The sequence below is a fragment of the Coffea arabica genome, chromosome 2c (assembly GCF_036785885.1).
Source record: "Coffea arabica cultivar ET-39 chromosome 2c, Coffea Arabica ET-39 HiFi, whole genome shotgun sequence".
NCBI classification, from domain to species: Eukaryota; Viridiplantae; Streptophyta; class Magnoliopsida; order Gentianales; family Rubiaceae; genus Coffea; species Coffea arabica.
Window position 1 is genome coordinate 36,291,086 of NC_092312.1, and position 23,285 is coordinate 36,314,370.

Here is a 23,285-nt window from a genome sequence, read left to right on the forward strand (position 1 = left end):
TTCCACCAGCTCTTCCTCTTCTAGCTCTTCTGAGTATCTTCCTTTTCCTACACATTCCCCCATCCATAGCATGGATCAGCCTAACCAACCTGCCCAGCCCGACACTGGAGCTGCTATCCCAGGGATCCCTCTGGCCGCAGCCCCAGTTCGCGCCAGGGAAGGACCCTCCAGGGGGCTCGATATCGACTTTGGGGAAGTCGAGATCATCCCTCCCCTCCTGGACCAGGAGGATGTAGACGAACTGGTGGGGAGGTACAACATTCCTCCCCAGTTCGAAGCCAGGGCTGCCCAGCCAGGGGAGTACGCTTGCCGACCCCCTTCTGAGTTCGTGGCCATCTACAGAGATCAGCTCGTGGCTGGTCTTCGCCTTCCCATTCCCTAGTTTCTCTACGAAATTCTGACCTTCTGGGGTATCCGGATCACCCAGCTCGTTCCTAATGCCATTCGATCCATTCTCGGCTTCTTCATTCTGTGCCGAGCTCTCGAAATCCCTTATTCCTTGGACCTGTTCAGATCGTTTTTTCAAATGAAGGTGAGCAGCCCGGTTCATGGTTGGTTCTACTTCGCTCGTAGGAGCGGAGGGGAGCTCCCCACCCGCGAGCTGTTCACACAGATGCCTTCCTCCATCAAGGGCTGAAAGGCACAATTCTTTTTTGTGAAGAACACTGGGTTTCCTCCCCTGACCTGGAGGGAGGAGACCCAGGTCTCTGATCCAATTCCCTCACCTCTGCCTGAAGCCGAGCTGGACCGCTTGGTCAGCTCGAAAGCTCGGCTGAAGGCTAAAGAATTTAACAATGCACAGCTCTTGTCGGCGGGGCTGATTCGAGCAGAGGTGAATGACCCTGCCCCCGATCTCCGACCTCTCACCCCCGAGGAGCTGACAGCTTGTAACTTCTTGACCTCATTCCTTGTTTCTTTTCATAATCTTGGTCATGTTTGTTTGAGCTGACCCGCTCTTTTTGCTTTGCAGTGAGGAGATTCTCCCAGCTGTTGAACATTGGAGGATCGGACAGTGCGAGCATTCCGACTCCTGCACCTTCTACTGTACCCAGCAGCGCGGCTCCTCCTCCTCCACCAGTGACCGCTCCCCAGATTGCAGCTCAATCGTCACCAGGAGAGGAGCCTAAGAAGAAAAGGAAGAAATTAGTGGCCAAGAGGGCTAGGACCGAGGCGACTTCCCCCCAATCCTAGGAAGAGCCCTCAGCTGCTCTTGCCACTCATTATGGGGTGAACAGCGCTGAGCAGCAGGCCTCGTCTAAGTCGCCACCAGCTCTGTGGCGCATGAGGAACGTGATTCCTATGAAGCCTCCTGCCGGACTGAGCACGCACCCGCACCCCATGCACTTCTGTCCAAAGTGGGGGCTGTCAGTGAACGACCGAACTCAGTTCCCAGAATCTGCCCGGGAGCTCATCAGAAGCACGGTGCTCCCTCGCGACCACCACTTCATCCAACTTGCGTCCAACTCCGAGCTGCTGGAGCACTACTATCTGAGTGCCGCCCAGGTAACTTCCCAATGGGCTGTGCTCCCAAGAGGTGTATATTTTTTATCAGTTCCTCATTCTTGCTATTTGGCTTGTAGCTCAATGTGGCTGGTGCCGAGCTGGCACAAAGGTATGAGAACATGGGAGAGAATCTCTCCCAGGCTGATGCAGCCAAGAATAGGCTGTCTAGTCAGCTAGAGGCAGCAGAGGCAGAGCTGGAATATTTGAAGAAACAGCTCGCTGAGGCCCAGTCTGCCTGCGATCTAGAGAAGAAAAAAGCGATGGAACTGACCTCGCAGCTAGAGACCGAGCAGAAGAAATCGGTTGAGCTTCCTGGTCTGGTCGAGGCTGCTCGGGAGGAAGGTCGTCAGCTCGGCATCAGGGACTTCAAGAAATCCGAAGTCTTTCTGAAAGACCTGGCTCTCCTCAACGAGCCTGTCCTTCGGATAGGGTATGCTCAGGCTATGCAGGACGTACAGTCCCTGAACCTGCCCGGATTCGACCTGGGCAAGTGGCCTAAATACGACCCCCAAGCCATCCACCAGATCGATAGGCTCGTGGAGGGCTACGTGCACGGGCGCGACCTGTCCGCCCTGATTGCTGACCCCAACCTACCTGCGACCTCCCCTGAGCCCGAGCTAGAGCAGCAGGGGGAAAATTAGATGACCTTTTAGCTTAGATAGGGCCTAGGTTAGGAACCGAGCTTGCCAGCTCGTTTTTGTATGGCCCCTTTGTACATCTTTTGTAATGAATTTGATGACCATTTTGTCCAATACTCGGCAAATATTTTTCATTTCTTTATAGAATTTTAAATACATCCTTACGATCTAAGTATTGCTAACAAAAAATGCCGAGCTGACCTCTTCGACTGTAATCATGTAAATGGCTTCCTAGCTCTCCATTCCCAGCTCGGGTCAAGCGCTAATGAAAGAGCCTTAAATTTGAATTGTGCCAAGTGCGCGGGACTTGGTCTCCATTAAGACGAGCTAGTTTACAATATCCTGCTCGGTCAGCCTCTCTTACCACGTAGGGACCCTCCCACTTAGGGTCTAACTTGCCCGTGCCCCCAGCCCGGCTCACTAAGTTCTTGCGTAATACCAGGTCCCCTGGTTTGAAGGAGAGATGCCTTACCCTGGCATTGTAGTAGTGTGCGACCTGTCCCTTATATTTTGCCATTCTTATTCTTGCTTCTTCCCTTCGGTGCTCGAGCAGGTCTAGGTCAAGCCGCATTTCCTCCTCGTTGTTCTGGGCTACGAAGTGCTGCACCCTGCCTGAAGGCATTCCAATCTCCGCAGGGATCACTGCTTCCGCCCCGTAAGTCAGAGCAAACGGGGTTTCCTGGGTACCCGTCCGAGGTGTAGTCTGGTAAGCCTATAATATGGTGGGCAGCTCGTCTAGCCAACCAGTTCGGGCAGACTCTATTCTCGTCTTCAGGCCGTGCAGGATGGTTCTGTTAACATTCTCGACCTGTCCATTGGCCTGGGGGTGCCCCACTGAAGTGAAGTGTTGCTGGATGCCAAGCTCGGTGCACCATTCCTGGAGAGAGTGGTCCGCGAACTGTCTGCCGTTATCCGAGACGAGAGCCCGCGGTATGCCAAACCGGCAGATGATGCTTTTCCAAAGAAACCTCTGGATCGACTTGCTGTTAATTGTGCTGAGGGGCTCGGCCTCTACCCACTTGGTGAATATAATCGATTGCAACCACTAAGTGTTCGTAGCTACCTGGAGCTCGAGGAAATGGCCCCAACAGGTCAATTCCCCATTGGAAAAACGGCCATGGGCTACAGAGAGGAATCATCTCCTGGGTTGGGGTATGATGAATTGGAGCATGTAACTGACAGGACTTACACCTGGCCACCAGCTCGGCAGAGTCCCTAAAGATGGTGGGCCAATAATACCCAGACAGCATTCCCTTCTTGGCCAGTACTCTTGGGTCGACGTGGTTGCCGCAGATGCCTTTATGCAACTCGTGCAAGACATAGTTCCCTTCCTCAGGCGTTGCACATTTCAACCAGGGCTGCAGGTAGGATTTCCTATATAGGACTCCCTGCGCGAGCACGTACTTCTGTGATTTGAGGAGGATTTTGCGGGCCTCTGTCCTGCTCGGTGGAAGCTCTCCATGAGACAGATATCGAACAATAGGGTCCATCCAAGAGCTCACCACCTGAATGACTGCAGCGCTTATCTGTTCGTATGCCCGACTTCTGACGACCTCCACCAATATTTCTCGACCTGATATTTCAACCGAGATAGAGGCCAGTTTTGACAGGGCGTCAGCTCTCTTGTTCTAGCTCCGCAGAATCTGCTCGAGCGCGAACTGCTCGAACTAGCCCTTCAATTCACGCGTTTTGGCCACGTACTTTCTCAGTGGCCCCTCTTTGACCTCGTAGCTCCCCCATACTTGGTTCACTATCAGTTGCGAATCGCTGTAGACTTTTATCGATCTAGCCCCTAACTTCCGGGTCATCTCCATCCCCGCAATCAGAGCCTCGTACTCTGACTCATTGTTAGAGGCTCTAAAATCGAACCTTAGTGCGTAGAGCAGCTCTTCCCCAGTGGGCCTAATTAGGAGGAACCCCGCACCACATCCTTCCTTACTTGACGCTCTATCCACGTACAACGTCCAGGTGGGATCTGCTCGTCCCGCAACCTCTGTAACCTTTCCGGTCTGGGCAGTCTCTCTGGCCAGTTCGGCCTTGACTACTTTTCCAGGATGCGTGGCCTCGGCAGCATCTATGGGCCGTCCGACCTTAGCTGCCTCCTCGGTCTCTCTGACCTTGGCAGTTTCTTGGGTCTGCTTGGCCTTAGCTGCTTCTCCGGCCTGTCTATCCTCGGCAGCTTCTTTGGCCTGCTAGGCCTCAGCTGCCTCTTCAGACTGTTCGGCCCCCGCTACCTGGCTAGCCTGGGCGACCTCGGCAGCGTCTCCAGCCTGCAGGACCTCGGCTGCCTCTGGGGTCTGGACGGCCTTAGTAGTTTTTGGGGTCTCTAAGGTTTCGGCTGCTTGTCCGGTGTGCGCATCCTTAGCCACTTCTCCGTCCTTCCTGGCCTGTATGTCTCTGGCCCGATCGACCTCCGTTCCGGACGATCCAAAGGAAACGCTGTAGATACCAAATTTTCGATTTTTTTTAACTTTATTCATTTAATTAAATTAACTTTATATTTAATTATTTCAATTTGAGTTTTGTTGTTTTCTTGTTTCATGTCTCTTATTTTATTTTATTTGGTTCAAGGTTAAAGGTTTTATATATATATATATATATTAAATTTCAGAAAAAGGGAAAAAGCAACAAAAGAAAAGAAAAAAGAAAAATAATAAAAATGACAAGTGGAATCTTGCATGTGGGACAAATGTCCTCATTCTAGTTGGACAACAAAGGGGTTAGGTGTTACACAATTAGAGGACCCAAGAGAAAAAAGGAAAAAGGCAAGGGGGGTTGGCGGCTGAATCTGGGGGGTTGGGGAGAAGAACAGAAAAAAAAAGAAAAACAGAGAAGGCCGAGAGAATGGGGAGCCGATAAAAAATAGAAGAAAAGGCTTGCGGCTAAAAAAAGGGGGAGCCGCGGATGAAGGAAAAAGCTTCAGGCAGCAAAAGAAAAACGGAAAAGAGAAAGCGGAAACCTCAAAATGCCACCCAATGCTCCACCTTCGACTGCCATAGCCAAATTCCATAAACCCTATTTCTTCTACGGACACCGGAAATCCACCCAAAACCGCTCCACCGTCCGCGGCGGCCTTTTTCTCCAACTACCAAATTATCAACCCCAATCGCAAAAACCATTCCCGATTCTCGTCTAAGTTCTTCCACTGGGCTGATTTCAAAGAAGATGGATTAGCAGAGGAGAGTATCACTTTCATGATTTTGATCAAGGGCTTGTGCAAGTCTGGTCGGATGCATGAAGTGCTTGAGTTTTTGGGTCATATGAGAGAGTTGTGCAAACCAGATGTATTTGCAGACACGGCAATGGTGAAGGTATTAATTGGAGAAGGAAATTTAGATGGATGTTTGAGGATTTGGGAAGAAATGCGGAGGGATGAAGTTGAATCAGATGTCATGGCATACGGTACTTTAGTGACAGGATTGTGCAAAAGGAGACAGATTGAGAAAGCTAACGGTGGAGGAGCAGGGGATGATAAGAAAAGAAACAGAGGAAGGCTGGCAGCTGAGCAGAACAAGGGAATTGAAAACGGAAACAGAGGGAGGCTTCAGCTAATGTGAATCCACCGCCTCATCTGAGCCTGGCATTACCGCCTGCAAAATTTCCCCCAAAACAGGAGCACGTAAGCTGTTTTTCTTCTTTAAAAGTTCTGGTTCTGTTCAAGCTTTCTAGGCATGCTATCGTGATTATGTGTTGCAATTTTCCTTTTGCTTGTTCATGATTGTTGAATACGCATGTTATAGGCGTTAATTGGACTATTTTCTATGTTGCCGACCAATTTTGGGGCTGATTAACTTCAATTTGGGCAAAGAAAGTCTGATGAAATTCTAATGCTCCCAACCTGTTTGATGAAATGCTTAACTGAAAATTCTAATTGAAGGGTGAACTTTGTTGCATTTTTTCTGTACGTGAGGAAAATAATATGGTCTTTGTGAAAGCTTGAGTCCAAAAAAACAAGTCTGGGAAGATGAGTGGCCTGCATTTTGCTTGTAAATAAAATCTGGTAACATTTTTAGAAGAAAAGAGCCTGAGCATCGCGAGGAAGACGAACTGGGTTGGAGAAATGTTTATTAATTTTCAGTTTGGCCCCCTGCTCTGTGATGAAATCACATTAAAGCCTGCATAACTTCTAGATTTTGTTCAATTGAGTCATAACTTAAACACAAATTGACCCCTGGGCTTTACTTGTCTTTAATTTCGACCCCAAAGTCTTCACAATTCATCCAATTAAGTCCCTATTTTGTTGTGATTGAACCCCAAATTCCCTCCTTATTCTGGTATGGCCCAAAAATCTGGAAAATTGAACTAATTTTGCCCTCTTAAGCTTAATCCTCTGTTTGCATATTTTATGTGATTTCTGGATAGATTAATGCTGTGATTTAATGCATAATCAAAGCTTAGTAATTTTTGTTGATTTTATAATGTTGGGTACCTGTGAAAAGGTAATTTGGGTTGAGAGGTTATTTTGTTTGGGCTTAATGAAGTGATTTAGTTTATTATGTTGATGTTTTGACTTGGGCTTAGGAAGATGGAGCCCAACATATCTGATTGGGTTTGTAAGTATGGATTTAATTTGTTTTGTTTGGGTTTCTGGTTTGGGCTTGAGAGGTGAAGCCCATCTGTTCTAGTTGCACTTTGTCTGGGCTTAAAGATAGGCTGGCCTGCTTACCTCTTAGAGTTATCGGTTGGGCCAGGAAGGTTTTGGCCCAAACGAACAAATAAAATGGCCCATTCTTTTTTTGTTCTGGATTTCCATTGGGCTGGGAAGCTTTTGGCCCAAACAAATAAAGGAAATGGCCCAATGTTTTGGTCCATTAGGAAACCAGAAAACGTTTTTGCAAATCAGTCCCTGAATTTCTCCTTAACTGCTGTGGCCCTGGATTTTTTCAACCTCTTTCAATTCGGTCCTTAATTTAATTGCAAATAGGCCCCTCAACTTTATTTTTCTTTAATTTTGACCCCAAGACTTTATTAATTTTTGCAATCAAGTCCTTTCTTCTTTTGACTTCTTAAATGTGGGTTGTTGACATGATTTAATTGATTCAAATTCATGTTTATTTTTTATCCTTTGTGATTATTTACCAAATAAATTGGTGCCTTGACCACTTCTTTTATTTTGGAGGATAAATAAGTTGATTTCACTCCATTAGAGCTTCATTTCAAGGGGGCGGTATAATTTCTTTTATCCCTCTTTGTGTCTCTCCTATGTGACTCAACGTGCTAAGTGAATTGCATGTCTACTTTGCTTTCCTAGCTTTTCTTTAATTCCTTTTACTTATGTCATTTACTTTTTGTTTTCATTAAGTTATTCTTTTAATGGGGTATGTGTACACCTCTTGGCTTGTAATAGATAGGGCTGTGGCGAGCAATTTGGTCCATTTTCCCTTTCCCCTTTTGTTTTAGTTAGTGAATGTAATAGGTTCATTAGCTTGGTTGCATGCCTACGTGTTAAGTGTTAATTTGTGTTGTTAGGGCCTTGCATCTAGTCGAGCATGCTAAATGTTATGTGCTATGTGTTTATGAGTGTTTGGCATGTCTACTCGCTTTTCATAGCCTGAATGAATGTGATGGATGAATGTACGTTTCCACTAGTCCAACGCTAGTCGGAATTCATAGAATGGGCTAGTCCAACGCTAGACCCTTAGGGATTTCCCCTCGTTAGTACATGTTTGCATGTTCATTACATGTCATGCATTCTTTTTAGTTTTATCATTTTGCATGCCCCTCGAACCCCTTTTCCCTCCATTTTAGGATTTTTTGCATTTCATGCTAGTTATAGGGTTCATTTGCTTGAGAGTCCCCTTAGATATGGGATATAGACGAGTGTGGCTTTTTCTAAACCTTAGCACGCTTGTATTCCCTCTATAAAATGGCAAATTGAGTCACGATTTAGGTATCCTCGTACCCAATATGCATACATTCCCTAGGATCATGCATCCACTCTACCATTTTATACTCTTATCACACTTTCATTTTTTTCCTCCCATCTTGCACATGTGCACCTTTATATTTTCACTTGCACACGAACACTTTTATCATCACTTGCACACATGTACTTCATATTATCATTTCACACACCGCACCTTGCCCACTCATGTCCACATTTTCACTTACATATTATTCGTGACTTCTTCAAAGGATCGTTATTGGGCTTCACAATTAATGTGATTGGCACCACTCAACCTTTGAAGAGAAATTTCCCCCAATACCCCTAGGTCTAGGGTTTGCATTCATGTAGTGCATCCAAATGTAATAAATTCTTTGGTTAAAACAAGAAAATATTTGATTAAATCATGCAACTAGCCTTGGCTAGGTCAAAGGGGTGCCTTGGATTTTATCCTTGCCTTCCCCTTTGTCAAATGTGACTCCCCGAACCTTTTTCTTTGGTTTACGTGGACTAGGAGTCGTTTAAAAGGGGTTTCTTACTACTTTTTCCTATTTTTCTTTAAAAATTCATTTTTTGTGACTTGGTACACCTTAACTCATTACCAAGTGGCGACTCCAATTTTTATTTCAAACCCTTTTTAAACTATAATTTTGGGTCAAATCGTCGCATTCTCAATCCCCCATTTAGACCCATTTTTTTCTTTTAAATCACAATTCATTTTCCAATCACAAAAAATACATTTTTAAACCATTTTATTTATTTATCAAAAAATGGGGCGCGACAAACGCCATCCGCTATGAAGTCTGCCAATACTTGGGCTTTGATGGCCGTCCTGGGCTGATACCCCAGGTCGTACTCCAACAACTCCACAGCCCACTTCACCATTCGACCCGAGGACTCAGGCTTGGAAAGGATCTGCTTCAGGGGCTAGTCCGTCATGACCACCACGGGGTGAGCTTGGAAGTACGTCCAGAGCTTCCGAGCTGCATGCACTAATGCCAGAACATATCGTTCTACCGCCGAGTACCTCGCTTCGGCCCCCTGTAGGGCGCGGCTAACATAATATACGGGTTTCTGGACTTTGCCTTCCTCTCGTACCAGCACCGCGCTAATGGCCCCCTCTCCCGCAGCTAAGTAGATGAACAAGGTTTCTCCTGACTCGGGAGAGGTCAGGGCTGGCAACCGAGCGAGGTGGGCCTTTAGTTCATCGAACGCTGTCTGGCACTCCGGGGTCCATTCGAACTACCGACCTCCTTTCAGGGCTTTGAAGAAAGGAGACCCCCGAACTGCCGACTTGGACAAGAACCTGTTCAGAGCTGCCATCCTCCCTGTCAGACGTTATACCTCCTTAATATTCCGAGGTGGAGCCATGTCCATGATGGCCTTGATCTTGTCCGGGTTAGCCATCACCCCTTCTTTGGAAATAATGTAGCCCAGAAATTTTCCCAACCTGACCCCAAAGGTACACTTCTTTGGATTTAGCCGCATTCGTGAGCTCCGAAGAACATCGAAGATTTCCCTCAGGTCAGAGATGAACTGCTCCTGGGCTCGGCTTTTCACTAACATGTCGTCCACATAGACCTCCAGATTTCGGCCGATCTGTTTTTTGAACAACTTATTTACCAACCTCTGGTAGGTCGCGCCCGCATTCTTTAGCCCGAATGGCATGGCGACGTAACAATATGTGCCATCCTCGGTGATAAACGAGGTCTTCTCCTGATCCTCCTCGTCCAGTGCTATCTGATAGTATCCTTTGAAGGCGTCCAAGAAACAGAAGATCTCATAACCAGCTGTTGAGTCCACGAGCTGGTCAATCCGTAGGAGTGGGTAGCAGTCCTTCGGGCAAGCCTTATTTAAGTTAGTGAAATCCACACATATCCTCCAAGCTCTTTCCTCCTTCTTGACCAGCACCGGATTGGCTAGCCAGGTCGGGTAGTAGACTTCGTTAACGATCTTAGCTTCCAACAATTTACCCACCTCGCTTTTGATGACCTCTTTTCTCTCGGGCACGAAGTTCCTCTTTTCCTGTTTCACAGGTCGGACACTGGGATCCACGTGTAGCCTATGAACTGCCAGTTCGGTGGGGATCCCCGGCATGTCATCAGCACTCCAAGTAAAGATTTTCGTGTACTCCTCTAAGAGAGATTCTAAAGAGTTTTGAGTTGACTCGCTTAGGCAGATGTTGACCTTAATCGTGCGCTCAGGTCGGTCCGGGCAGACAGGCAGCTCGGTCAACCCCTCATCCGTCTCCAATCTTTCTCCTTTTTCCAGGGGCTCCCAGGGCTCTAGACAGGTTGTTTGGGCTACCAATTTCTCCTTGCCCTTGAGGGTGGCAATATAACACGCCCTCGCCACCTCCGGATCTCCTAGCACCTCAGCCACCCTAGCAGGAGTAGGAAACTTCATGCTAAGGTGCAAGGTGGAGCAAATAGCCCGGAGGGCCTTCAGGGTTGGGCGCCCTAGAATCATATTGTACGAAGAGGGCTCCTTTACCACTGAAAAGTTTACTGGGACAGTTCGGCACCTCGAGGACGCCCCCACCGTGATCATGAGAATTATCATTCCTTCCGGCCTCACGGGAGGGCCTGCAAAACCGATCAGCGGAGTTCGAACCGGTACAAGCTGTCTATCCTCCAGCTGTAGCTCCTTAAAAGTCTTGTAATACAGCACGTCTATGGTACTTCCATTGTCTATGTATACTTTCTTCACCTTGTAATTGCAGGTGACGACCTCTATCACAATTGCTTCATGGTTATTAGAGGCCAGAGGGACTGCATCTTCAGGTCCATAGATAATTTCCTCGTACATCTTCAATCCCTTGCTCGAGCTCTCCCCCGTAGGAGGGGGACGATTGTGCCGCCGAGCTGTATGGCTATCCCCTCCAACAGGTCCTCCGGCAATAGTATTAATCACCCTAGCTAGGTTCTGAGCTTCCTGCTCGGGAGTTCGGCCGCGGGGTCCTTGAGGTCGGCCATTGGAGTAGCTCGGGCGCTCCGACCTGGGCCTTCCCCGTTGCTGGTCAGCTCGTTCATCTCGTATGAACTGCCCAAGGTGGCCTCGTTTGATTAGTTTTTCAATGTCTTTCTTGAGGTGACGACAATCCACCGTATCATGCCCTACGTCTCGATGATATACGCAGTACAGACCCTGGTCCCGTCTGCTCTTGTCCCCGACCAAAGGTCGAGGAGGTCGGGAGAGCCCTTCCTGTTCCATCACCGCGAGGACCCGAGCTCGAGGTGCGGTGAGGGTAGTCCAGGGTTTATCTCCTCCGATTGGGCGGCTCCTGGGGAGGCGGTCATAAGTGCTCTTCCTTCCCTGACCGGACCGCGCATCCATCTGATCAGCGCCCCTTCTGCGCTTGTCATCCCTCAGCCTTTCCTGCGCGCTCTTCAAGCGGTTAGCCTCCTCTGCGTTGGCCTTCTCATGTGCTCGGTCCAGCATCTCCCGAACTGACTTGGGAGGTCTCTCCACGAGCTCGGTGTAGAGCTTCTGTTTGCACAGCCCGTTGATGAAGGCGGCCATGACCACCTTGTCATCGCGATCTCGAACCTGAAGGGACTGGTTATTGAAGCGCACCATGTATTCGCGCAAGGACTCCTCTGGCTTCTGTTGGATAGTCATCAGATGAGCAGTGCTCTTGGAGAAGGCTCGTGACGAAACGAACTGGGCTGCGAACAGTCGAGCGAGCTGGGCAAAGGACCGGATGGACCTGGGGGGAAGCCCCTGGAACCATTGACGCGCCTTTCCCTCCAGAAACATTGGAAAGGTTTTGCACCTGACCGCATCTGCGGCAGTTTGCAGACGTATTTGAGTCATGAAGGCAAACAAGTGATCCTCTGGATCCGTAGTTGCATCGTAAGACTTCATACTTGGTATCTTGAACTTCGCAGGCAACGGGTAGTCATCGATGTCAGGCACGAAGGGGGAAGCGATGTACCTATCCGCCTCTGGGTCCAAAAGCAGGTCCAGCTCGTCCTGTACCTGGAGCTTCTCTTTCCGTGGTGAGAGCTCCTCTTTGGAATACCTACGATAGGGCTCCAGATGCTCGGTTTGGGAATGCTTGTGAGAGGGTTCCACGACGTCGACTTGGTCATGCGTGAGCTCCCGGCGCGCCCGTTTAGGCCGGGGATTAGCGCTCCCCGTCCTAGATTCGGACAGCCCATCAGCCTGGCTCTTCGGCCCCTGGCCGGGATGACCTCCTGTCTGACCCTTAAGGTAGTTCATAATGGCCTCAAAGGTTGGTAGGTTTTCTGCCACCGTCTGGACCAGTTGTGTAACAGCCCTACTTTCCCCTAAGGCGAACCAAAGGGGTTAGCGGACTGCCTGCCCAGCTCTCGCCAGGACTAACGGTTCAGTTACGTCGATCTATTACGTTCCGGAACATCCCATTGCGCGTAAACAAGTCAAAATCATGAAAATAAAAAAAAATGAAAATCGAAGCCGAAATGAACAGTAGAAGACACGTCAGAATCCGGCCGGAATCTGGCCGGATATCCGGCCGGATTCCTGGCCAGAGAGCAGTCCAAAATTTTTCAAAACACCAAGCAATCAGGCCGGCAATCCGGCCAGTTTCTGGCCGGATTCCTTGCCGGATTCGGTCCTGTTCATTCCCGCCAATTTTTTTTTCCTTTTCCGTTTGAAAACGCAGTGATCCGAAATCCGTCCAAACATCAACCAAGCATATATATACATTGAAATTTAACTTTTACAACCATAGTGGCATGCCAAAACCATTTATCATGAATATACATACTCGGTTTGCCAATCAAAGAAAATGACCCCAATACACAATAGGGTTTCATTCAACAAGCTAAACAAAAGCCATTTACACTAGCTCAACTTGGCAATCGACTATCCAATTCAGTCCCAAAAGTACTTATATCCCTGTAAGGAAAACAAATGGAACGGAATGAGCTAAAGCCCAGTGAGTTACTAACACATAAGCAACAAAGATCACATAAGCTTAATCTTTCATTTCAAGTACACACTTAAGAAGTAAACAAGTCGATAAAAGGATACGGATGGCTCTCAAGAGCCCATTTCCACGCTTACATTCTTGATCCAATCTCATTGACCCTCCGTCAATGTTTAAGAATACCCGACCGTAGATTTCACTTCACTCCATTCCTTCCACCAAACATACCCCAACCGGGCCCGCACTCCAATTCAGTAGCTTTTGGTAATACTCGAGTATACCGGAACCGAGAGTCTCATTACTACAAGGTTCCTCAGTGCAGTCCCCGTGGTATGTCACTTATCACGACCAAGCCCTTGCCGGCTCGATCCAAATGACTACCAAACGAGGTTGAGCTCAGCAATACAGTGAGGTCGTTGGACATCGTCCAAACAACACCAAATCAGTTTTCCAAGATTGCAATTCAATAACTCATATAGCCAGTGCAGTATTTCAGTATAACAGTAGACAGTCATGAATGAAATCACAAGGGGGTGAGGGCGATCAAGTACACCCTCACCTCTATCAATTCCAATAGCCAAGTAAGCCTTCACGGCGTCAAATTCATATATAACAAAGCCACATTGTAACAATTAAGTGAGTAGTATACTCACAAAGCAATTAAGTGCTATGTCATGCACTTCCGTCAGGGGAAAGTCGTGAACCACCGTCACGCCCTAGAACACGTAAGCAAGTACTATGAGACTCGATACCGAGCCATAAAACAATGCCAATCACAACGCCAATAGGGTTTTATAAAATATATAAGCATCATAGGCAACCAGAAATTAGGAAATGCCTTTAGTTTAAGCCTTAACAAAGAAACCGTATTTGACCTTAAAATACGGTAATGGCGTCAAATTCACTACGGTTATCGGATGGGGGTGTAAGACCCACCGTTTCGAAGCTAAGAAACAGGGTTACAACATTGTAGAAGGCCACTCAGTCCAAATCCTAGCACAATTAGGTCAAAAATGCAGAATACCAAATCCAGAACCGTAATTGCAGGTTCCAAAATCGCACTATGCTGTAATGAACACGACTCAGTATATACAGGTCCAAATGCCGCAATTCCAAAGGCAAATGTTAGCTAAGACATCCAGCTACATTTCATCAGAAGACACCAACTTCAAAATCCAAACCAATTCCAGTCAAAATAGCCAAATACAAACTCAGTTTTCGCATTCTGGCCAAAGCAGAACAGCTACAGTAATTTCGTCATAACTCATTCTACATTAATCCAAATGACCTGAACTTTTGCAGGCACCTCAAACTCATCAATACCTACAACTTTCATGTTTTGAGCAAAGTCAAATTCGGCCTCTATCTATGACCTAAAATTTCAGACAGAATGTTCAACCAAGAACCCTAATTTTCCAGAAATTCTTCCAAATCCAAAATTGATTGCAATTTTCTATCATATGCACCTACTAGAGCCAAAGCCCCTTATTACCAACCATCAAAAACAACCACACCATCAAGATCATATGAAACCAGAAAATTCCTCAAAAAATAAAAAACTCAACCAAATCACTTCAAACCAAGAAATAATCCACAATTTCTAACACAATAGCCACCATTAGGCATAAATTCAACATCATTAGCTATAAGAGAATGTTCAATCATCACTTACCAAGTAAACAAGAGAGAGGAAGATGTTGGACACCTTAAGTTCTCCAAAAAGCTTCACCAAAACAATCACTAACACCAAGTGGAAGGATTTTATGGAGTAAAAATTAATTTAGGCAAATAGTTTGGAAGATTGAGCTAGTTGGGAGCTTGAAATTTGAAGCAATTTTCTTCCTTCTTGAGCTCTCAAGAGTCGGCCAACATAGAGTGAAAAATGGTAATTTTTTGTGAATTTTTTGAAGATATTTACTCCATAAATCAAAAGGTCAAAACCATGAATAGTAGTCTTAAGTCCTAACCAATGGAAAAATGACACATGGCATCTCATTAAATGCAATTCAATCCTTTAGTCACCTCTCACATCAATCACTTCACACTCCTCTACTTATCTATTAACACCCGATAAATTTTACACAGTATCCGGAATTTAACTTAATTGGCCGAATTTTTCCGAACTTTTCGCACTAGTGGATCCCACGTCCAAAATACATTCTTAATTTTCTAAAACTCACCAATGCTAGAAAAAATCAACTAAAAACTATAATTACGCATAAAATCTACCAGAAAAATATTCCTAAGCCAGAAAATGCAGAAAACATGCAATTAAGGGGAAATAAACCCTAGGAAAAATATTGGGGCAATACGGGTTCTCACACTCTCTCCCCCTTAAAAGAATTTCGTCCTCGAAATTCCTTATCATTGACTACTCCGGGATTAAATTGAGCATTATACTTGGCTAACAAATCTGTACCCCCTTCACTGGCCAGGTTCAGTAAATTCTTACCTTCCACGTCCTCTAATGGGTCAAAAACTTGATGTTGTTCTAAAGAGTACACCCGAGAGGACACTTTTGATCCATCCTTGTCCCCCTTCGACTGGTCAGGGTGGGTTGTAGTTGGTGGCAGAGTCCCTTGCCGCTCGCGCAGGCGAGCTGGACAGTTAGCAATTTGATGGTCAGCACTCCCACAGAGCAAGCATTTTCCTCCTTTCCTCCAGCAATTGTCCTCCGAGTGGTTTAATTTTCCGCAATACCCGCAGGGTCCGCGTGCTGCAGAAGCTGAGCCTCCTCTTGACGGCCTCTCTGGTGACATTCCCGGCATCCTCACTCCTCCCGTTCCCCGCCCAAATTTGGGAGGGATACTTTCATCCTCCTGTCCCGAATTGTCTCCAGGAAATCCACGCTTTTTCGCCTGAAAGTTTTTCACCTGGAGCCTAGCATTCTCTACCCGTTGTGCCTTTTCCACTGCTTCACTGAAGGCGTTAATTTGGGCTGCCGCGAGGTCCTTCTGGATTTCTACGTTCAGGCCCTGGACAAATCGCCGTATTCTTCGTTGCTCGGTCATGATTAACTCAGGCGCAAACTTGGATAAGCGGGTAAAGTGGCTCTCATATTCCGCCACAGTTTGAGCTCCTTGGCGTAGTCGAATAAACTCGTCTTCCTTCCTCTCCTGAACTAGCGGAGGGAAAAACTTCGCATTAAACTCTCGAATGAAATTCACCCAGGTCCTAGGCGTCTGTTCCCTTTCCCATTTTTGCCGAATTACGTTCCACCAGGAACGGGCTGCCCCCTCAAGCTGAAACACGGCAAAAGTCACCTGCCGTTCATCAGGGTAGTGTAAGGCTGCAAATATATCAACCATCTTTTCAAGCCACCTCTCGGCAACGTCCGGGTCGGGTCCCCCTACAAACTTTGGCGGAGCGAACTTTTGAAAATGTTCGAGAGCTCTATCTTCACTCTCGATATGATGGCCAGGGTTTCTGGGGTTTCCAGGGTTAAGGTTTGGGTTCTGGGCTTGTTGCTGCACTACTTGTGCTAGCAGGTCTGTCATTTGCTGCATAGCAGCAGCTATCTGTACATTAGGGTTTACTTGCGGTTCCAGATTGGGTCCAGTAGAGGTTTCCCCCGTACCCCTAACCGGGGTAGGTTGTCTAGTTCTGCGTCCACGGCCTCGACCACTCCGAGTGCCTTCCATCAATCTAAGTCAATCTAGGTCACCAAATAAATATACTGTTAAAGGGCACATAACCCTCCTTTCCGTAGTACCAGACAGGAACAATGAAACAAGAATAAGCAACTCAAACATTTACTGCGAAAAGCATTTAAACACATAACACGTATACATAGATCACATAACCAGGTTAAGCAATCATACGGAACAGTCAGTCAAGTACATATGAAGTCATTGCATGAAACAATAGGGTCCTCAACAAATACTATGAACAACTAGGTCACAAGTGCAAAAGAATTCACGAAAAGCTTTTACCCCTTCTAGGGCTTCATCCAAATATTTATATCTTAATCAAGGTCAATCACGCTTAACCACCCGAACAAACCACACGAAATTCCATAGAATTGCCTTTCTAGTTCACCAAATCCTTTCTAACCTAGGCCTTCATATCTTTTGTATCCGGGCGCAAGAATCTCGTCTAAGATAATTCACATCTCGAGCCGGCCGGTCCCAAGAGTAAACCATCCTTATTAAAGATTCTTACCCGACATACCTACCTAGCTTCCTCGAGTCCCATGACAATGATTCGTACACTTATCACATGCCCGGTTCATAACTTATGCTCAAACGAGCACTTAGACATATTCATGAATTTAGGACCACCACACCACTTGGCCCAGTCTCACTCCGCGCAGAGACCACGCGACGTGGCTCTGATACCACTTGTAACAGCCCCACTTTCCCCTAAGGCGAACCAAAGGGGTTAGCGGACTGCCTGCCCAGCTCTCGCCAGGACTAACGGTTCAGTTACGTCGATCTATTACGTTCCGGAACATCCCATTGCGCGTAAACAAGTCAAAATCATGAAAATAAAAAAAAATGAAAATCGAAGCCGCAATGAACAGTAGAAGACACGTCAGAATCCGGCCGGAATCTGGCCGGATACTGGCCAGAGAGCAGTCCAAAATTTTTCAAAACACCAAGCAATCCGGCCGGCAATCCGGCCAGTTTCTGGCCGGATTCGGTCCTGTTCATTCCCGCCAATTTTTTTTTTCCTTTTCCGTTTGAAAACGCAGTGATCCGAAATCCGTCCAAACATCAACCAAGCATATATATACATTGAAATTTAACTTTTACAACCATAGTGGCATGCCAAAACCATTTATCATGAATATACATACTCGGTTTGCCAATCAAAGAAAATGACCCCAATACACAATAGGGTTTCATTCAACAAGCTAAACAAAAGCCATTTACACTAGCTCAACTTGGCAATCGACTATCCAATTCAGTCCCAAAAGTACTTATATCCCTGTAAGGAAAACAAATGAAACGGAATGAGCTAAAGCCCAGTGAGTTACTAACACATAAGCAACAAAGATCACATAAGCTTAATCTTTCATTTCAAGTACACACTTAAGAAGTAAACAAGTCGATAAAAGGATACGGATGGCTCTCAAGAGCCCATTTCCACGCTTACATTCTTGATCCAATCTCATTGACCCTCCGTCAATGTTTAAGAATACCCGACCGTAGATTTCACTTCACTCCATTCCTTCCACCAAACATACCCCAACCGGGCCCGCACTCCAATTCAGTAGCTTTTGGTAATACTCGAGTATACCGGAACCGAGAGTCTCATTACTACAAGGTTCCTCAGTGCAGTCCCCGTGGTATGTCACTTATCACGACCAAGCCCTTGCCGGCTCGATCCAAATGACTACCAAACGAGGTTGAGCTCAGCAATACAGTGAGGTCGTTGGACATCGTCCAAACAACACCAAATCAGTTTTCCAAGATTGCAATTCAATAACTCATATAGCCAGTGCAGTATTTCAGTATAACAGTAGACAGTCATGAATGAAATCACAAGGGGGTGAGGGCGATCAAGTACACCCTCACCTCTATCAATTCCAATAGCCAAGTAAGCCTTCACGGCGTCAAATTCATATATAACAAAGCCACATTGTAACAATTAAGTGAGTAGTATACTCACAAAGCAATTAAGTGCTATGTCATGCACTTCCGTCAGGGGAAAGTCGTGAACCACCGTCACGCCCTAGAACACGTAAGCAAGTACTATGAGACTCGATACCGAGCCATAAAACAATGCCAATCACAACGCCAATAGGGTTTTATAAAATATATAAGCATCATAGGCAACCAGAAATTAGGAAATGCCTTTAGTTTAAGCCTTAACAAAGAAACCGTATTTGACCTTAAAATACGGTAATGGCGTCAAATTCACTACGGTTATCGGATGGGGGTGTAAGACCCACCGTTTCGAAGCTAAGAAACAGGGTTACAACATTGTAGAAGGCCACTCAGTCCAAATCCTAGCACAATTAGGTCAAAAATGCAGAATACCAAATCCAGAACCGTAATTGCAGGTTCCAAAATCGCACTATGCTGTAATGAACACGACTCAGTATATACAGGTCCAAATGCCGCAATTCCAAAGGCAAATGTTAGCTAAGACATCCAGCTACATTTCATCAGAAGACACCAACTTCAAAATCCAAACCAATTCCAGTCAAAATAGCCAAATACAAACTCAGTTTTCGCATTCTGGCCAAAGCAGAACAGCTACAGTAATTTCGTCATAACTCATTCTACATTAATTCAAATGACCTGAAATTTTGCAGGCACCTCAAACTCATCAATACCTACAACTTTCATGTTTTGAGCAAAGTCAAATTCGGCCTCTATCTATGACCTAAAATTTCGGACAGAATGTTCAACCAAGAACCCTAATTTTCCAGAAATTCTTCCAAATCCAAAATTGATTGCAATTTTCTATCATATGCACCTACTAGAGCCAAAGCCCCTTATTACCAACCATCAAAAACAACCACACCATCAAGATCATATGAAACCAGAAAATTCCTCAAAAAATAAAAAACTCAACCAAATCACTTCAAACCAAGAAATAATCCACAATTTCTAACACAATAGCCACCATTAGGCATAAATTCAACATCATTAGCTATAAGAGAATGTTCAATCATCACTTACCAAGTAAACAAGAGAGAGGAAGATGTTGGACACCTTAAGTTCTCCAAAAAGCTTCACCAAAACACTCACTAACACCAAGTGGAAGGATTTTATGGAGTAAAAACTAATTTAGGCAAATAGTTTGGAAGATTGAGCTAGTTGGGAGCTTGAAATTTGAAGCAATTTTCTTCCTTCTTGAGCTCTCAAGAGTCGGCCAACATAGAGTGAAAAATGGTAATTTTTTTTGAATTTTTTGAAGATATTTACTCCATAAGTCAAAAGGTCAAAACCATGAATAGTAGTCTTAAGTCCTAACCAATGGAAAAATGACACATGGCATCTCATTAAATGCAATTCAATCCTTTAGTGACCTCTCACATCAATCACTTCACACTCCTCTACTTATCTATTAACACCCGATAAATTTTACACAGTATCCGGAATTTAACCTAATTGGTCGAATTTTTCCGAACTTTTCGCACTAGTGGGTCCCACGTCCAAAATACATTCTTAATTTTCTAAAACTCACCAATGCTAGAAAAAATCAACTAAAAACTATAATTACGCATAAAATCTACCAGAAAAATATTCCTAAGCCAGAAAATGCAGAAAACATGCAATTAAGGGGAAATAAACCCTAGGAAAAATATTGGGGCAATACGGGTTCTCACAAGTTGCTCGGGTGGGATTCGCGAGAGCCCCGCGCCCTCTTCTCCAGGAGTTGGACCCTGTGTGGGGTTTTGGGGACCGCTTCCCCCGTTCCCCTTAGATCCACCAGCGTTCCCCTGAGACCTCGTCCTTGGCATGATTCGCAAAAGAAGAATTACGTTTCCTACAGACGGCGCCAATTGATGCGACAGCCAAAAACGTAGTCCGAGCTGAGCTACCTCGAGCCAAGCTGGGTAGGGGCAACCGACCTAAGAGGGGGAACCGAGCTGATGGTCCTGTAAAGAAAGAACGAAAGCGGGACTAGAGTCCCCGGAATAGCTCCGACGGTCAAGTCAGTAGAGCTTGTGAGTAGAGTAGCAGTATAGAATGCTTATGTATGTGTACCTTGTGTAGCCTTGGGGCGTAGTATATATAGGATTGGATGGGTTGTAGTTTCCTTATGGGAGTCAAAGTCCCCGTAGGGTTCGGAGTCTTCTAAGGGTTTTACGCGACGGCCCCTAAATGTTCGGAGGCGGCGGCCCACCAGGCCCACCACAGGAGCCAACTGACACGGCCGAGCTGGCTCCCTCGTGCCGAACTGGCCCGTGCGAGATTAAATTGTAGCACAAATAGTCCAATTTTCACCTATCTTTATTGGATTATTTGAAATGGTCATTTTCATCATGTGCAAAATTCTTACCTCGCCAAAAGTTCTCCAGAACTAATGACATTACCACTTAAATGCTAAAATTCATCAATTATGGTAATTTTATCCATATTAACGAGAGCCCATTGGGCACCCATTAGCTAGATGGTATCTTACATTGTTGAGTATTTTCTTATTTGGGATCACTAGTATAAATTCCCAATTTGTCAAGATATTGACTGCAGTTGAATGCCTTGCCAAATTATAAGTCTATACGATGTTTTTTTTTTTTTTGGTTCTTTTGTAATCTCATATGTAACTCCGTCTTGCCATATTTTCTACCACATGTTACCATATATTAAATTCTCTTTGTCTTCACTTATAATTATGCGGTGTGCTCAAAAGGTAGAAAGGACTTTTTTGTATCTATTAATGTAAATAAATCTCATGTATTTAATAGTACCATTAACACTAATTTGGATGTAATCTCTTGTATTAATTGACATCGATTAGCATATTACCATGTAGAATTAGTATCAATTAGATATATTATCTTGAAGATATTACCTATTTTTGTTGTGCTTGTTTCTTCAACAGTCTAAATTCATTGTACTAGATGTTTAAATTCATTTTACATAAGAATGGGCATTGTCTCATCGTGATACAAACTAGCATTTTAATACGTGCAAGGCATTGCCTCATCATAAAAGCTAGCATTTTGGCCCATGCAAGGCATTGTGTCATGATACAAACTGGCATTATTATTCATACTATGCACGGATTTATACATTAAATAATAATTATAATAATTTTTAAAAATAGTTTTATGCAAAAGAGGTTAATAATACCTTTCTTCACCCTACCTGTTTTCAACCCAATTGGCCAATCCCGCATCATTCTTACAAATTCTTTGTTACGACTTTTTCCACCCATCTTTATTTTTATTGTTTCCAAAATAATAGTTCAGAATATTGTTATTTACTTTTAGTTATGGTCATTTCTATCTTTTTCAAATTATACTTATTCATAAGTTTGGAAAGTTTTTAATTTTGGGTGGTATGTTAGTTTTTTTTTTAATTAGCCAACTTTAGGAAATACTGCTATTTGATAGCTTTAATATGGTAAGCATATAATTCAATGCGGTTTGAATACCTTACCACATTATGAGTCTATAAGAACTTCCTTTTTTTCCGTAAACTGATAGAAAACTCCGTCTCCGTCTTGGCTTATTCTCTATCACTTTTTGCCGTATTGAATTCCCATTGTCTTCGCTTATTTTCTATATTAAAAGGCCTTCAGCCTTTTCCAGTCCTCATCTTAAAAATTTCAAAGTCATTACTCAGCGGAAGATTAAAACAACTTTAGGAGATTATGGCTACCATTAGAGTTGGCCTGACTCTCGTGCTTTCGATAGTAACATTCCTCCTGCTCGTTCTTACCTCTCGAGGCACTGCAGCCGAGGATTTCCAAACGTGGTGTAAAAAGACAACCCACAACGCCAAGTGTATTGATGTGATCTCAGCCGATCCTCGAAGCGATTTGAAGACTAGTCCCAGCGGCTTTTGCACCATAGTCAACGATGAGGCCAAAGCAATTGCTGCTAGGACCACATCAAAAATCTCAAGTCTTCTAAGAACCACCACAGATCCTCTTCTTAAAAGTGCTCTCCAAGAATGTTCAGAGAAATATGATAGTGTCAACTTTAGATTGGACCAAGATTTTTCAGTGCTAAATCATGAAACGTATCCAACACTTGCCATAGCACTCACAGAAGCTTATGGTCAAGCTCAAGAATGTGAAGATTTGTTGAATGACCCAAAGCCACTTGAACCTTCATTAACGCCAGAAATCCAAACTGCTAGTGACATAGTTGAGACTACCTTGCAGATTCTAAATTTTAATGAGTGTAACAAGATTGATTCTTGTATTGGATAGAAATATGAATGCATGATCCATCTATAATAGAATATAGTGATATTAAATAATCTTGGAAATTCTTCGAACTCTACATATTGATTTGTTCTAAGTACATTTATACAAAATGAATGCTTTTACATTAGAATTCTTCATTAAAAAAATTTTGATTTTGGTCCATGTGTCTGTTTTGTTGTATTAACTCAATGAATTTTCTTGAAACGTGTATAGCCAACCATAAACCAACAATTGTATACCAAATTGTAGTCTAGTATTTCCTTTTTTTGGTACAAAAGGTATAAATTTAGTGATAATGACTAGTTCAAAAGGTACAAAGGATTATTGTATCTATTAATACAAATAAATTTTTTTTACTAGAAAAAGTTTGGGTAAGTTATCTCATTAGCACTAGTTAGGTTATATTGTCTTGCATCAATGAACATCGATTGCCATATTACCTTGTCAAGTAAGTTTGAATTAGGATATATTATCTCATAGTTATTAGAGAAGATTAGATGTACTAGTT

The 23,285-nt window shown here is 44.7% G+C and overlaps 2 protein-coding genes across 2 annotated transcripts; one reads left to right on the forward strand and one right to left on the reverse strand.

The window, feature by feature from the left end:
- Window positions 1–9,363: 9,363 nt before the first annotated feature.
- Window positions 9,364–12,249, reverse strand: LOC140035643 (uncharacterized). The gene has a single exon (XM_072076953.1). It carries the CDS (start codon window positions 12,247–12,249, stop codon window positions 9,364–9,366), a length of 2,886 nt encoding a protein of 961 aa, XP_071933054.1.
- A 9,967-nt stretch (window positions 12,250–22,216) lies between these two features.
- Window positions 22,217–22,780, forward strand: LOC113724327 (cell wall / vacuolar inhibitor of fructosidase 1-like). The gene has a single exon (XM_027247236.1). It carries the CDS (start codon window positions 22,217–22,219, stop codon window positions 22,778–22,780), a length of 564 nt encoding a protein of 187 aa, XP_027103037.1.
- Window positions 22,781–23,285: the final 505 nt, after the last annotated feature.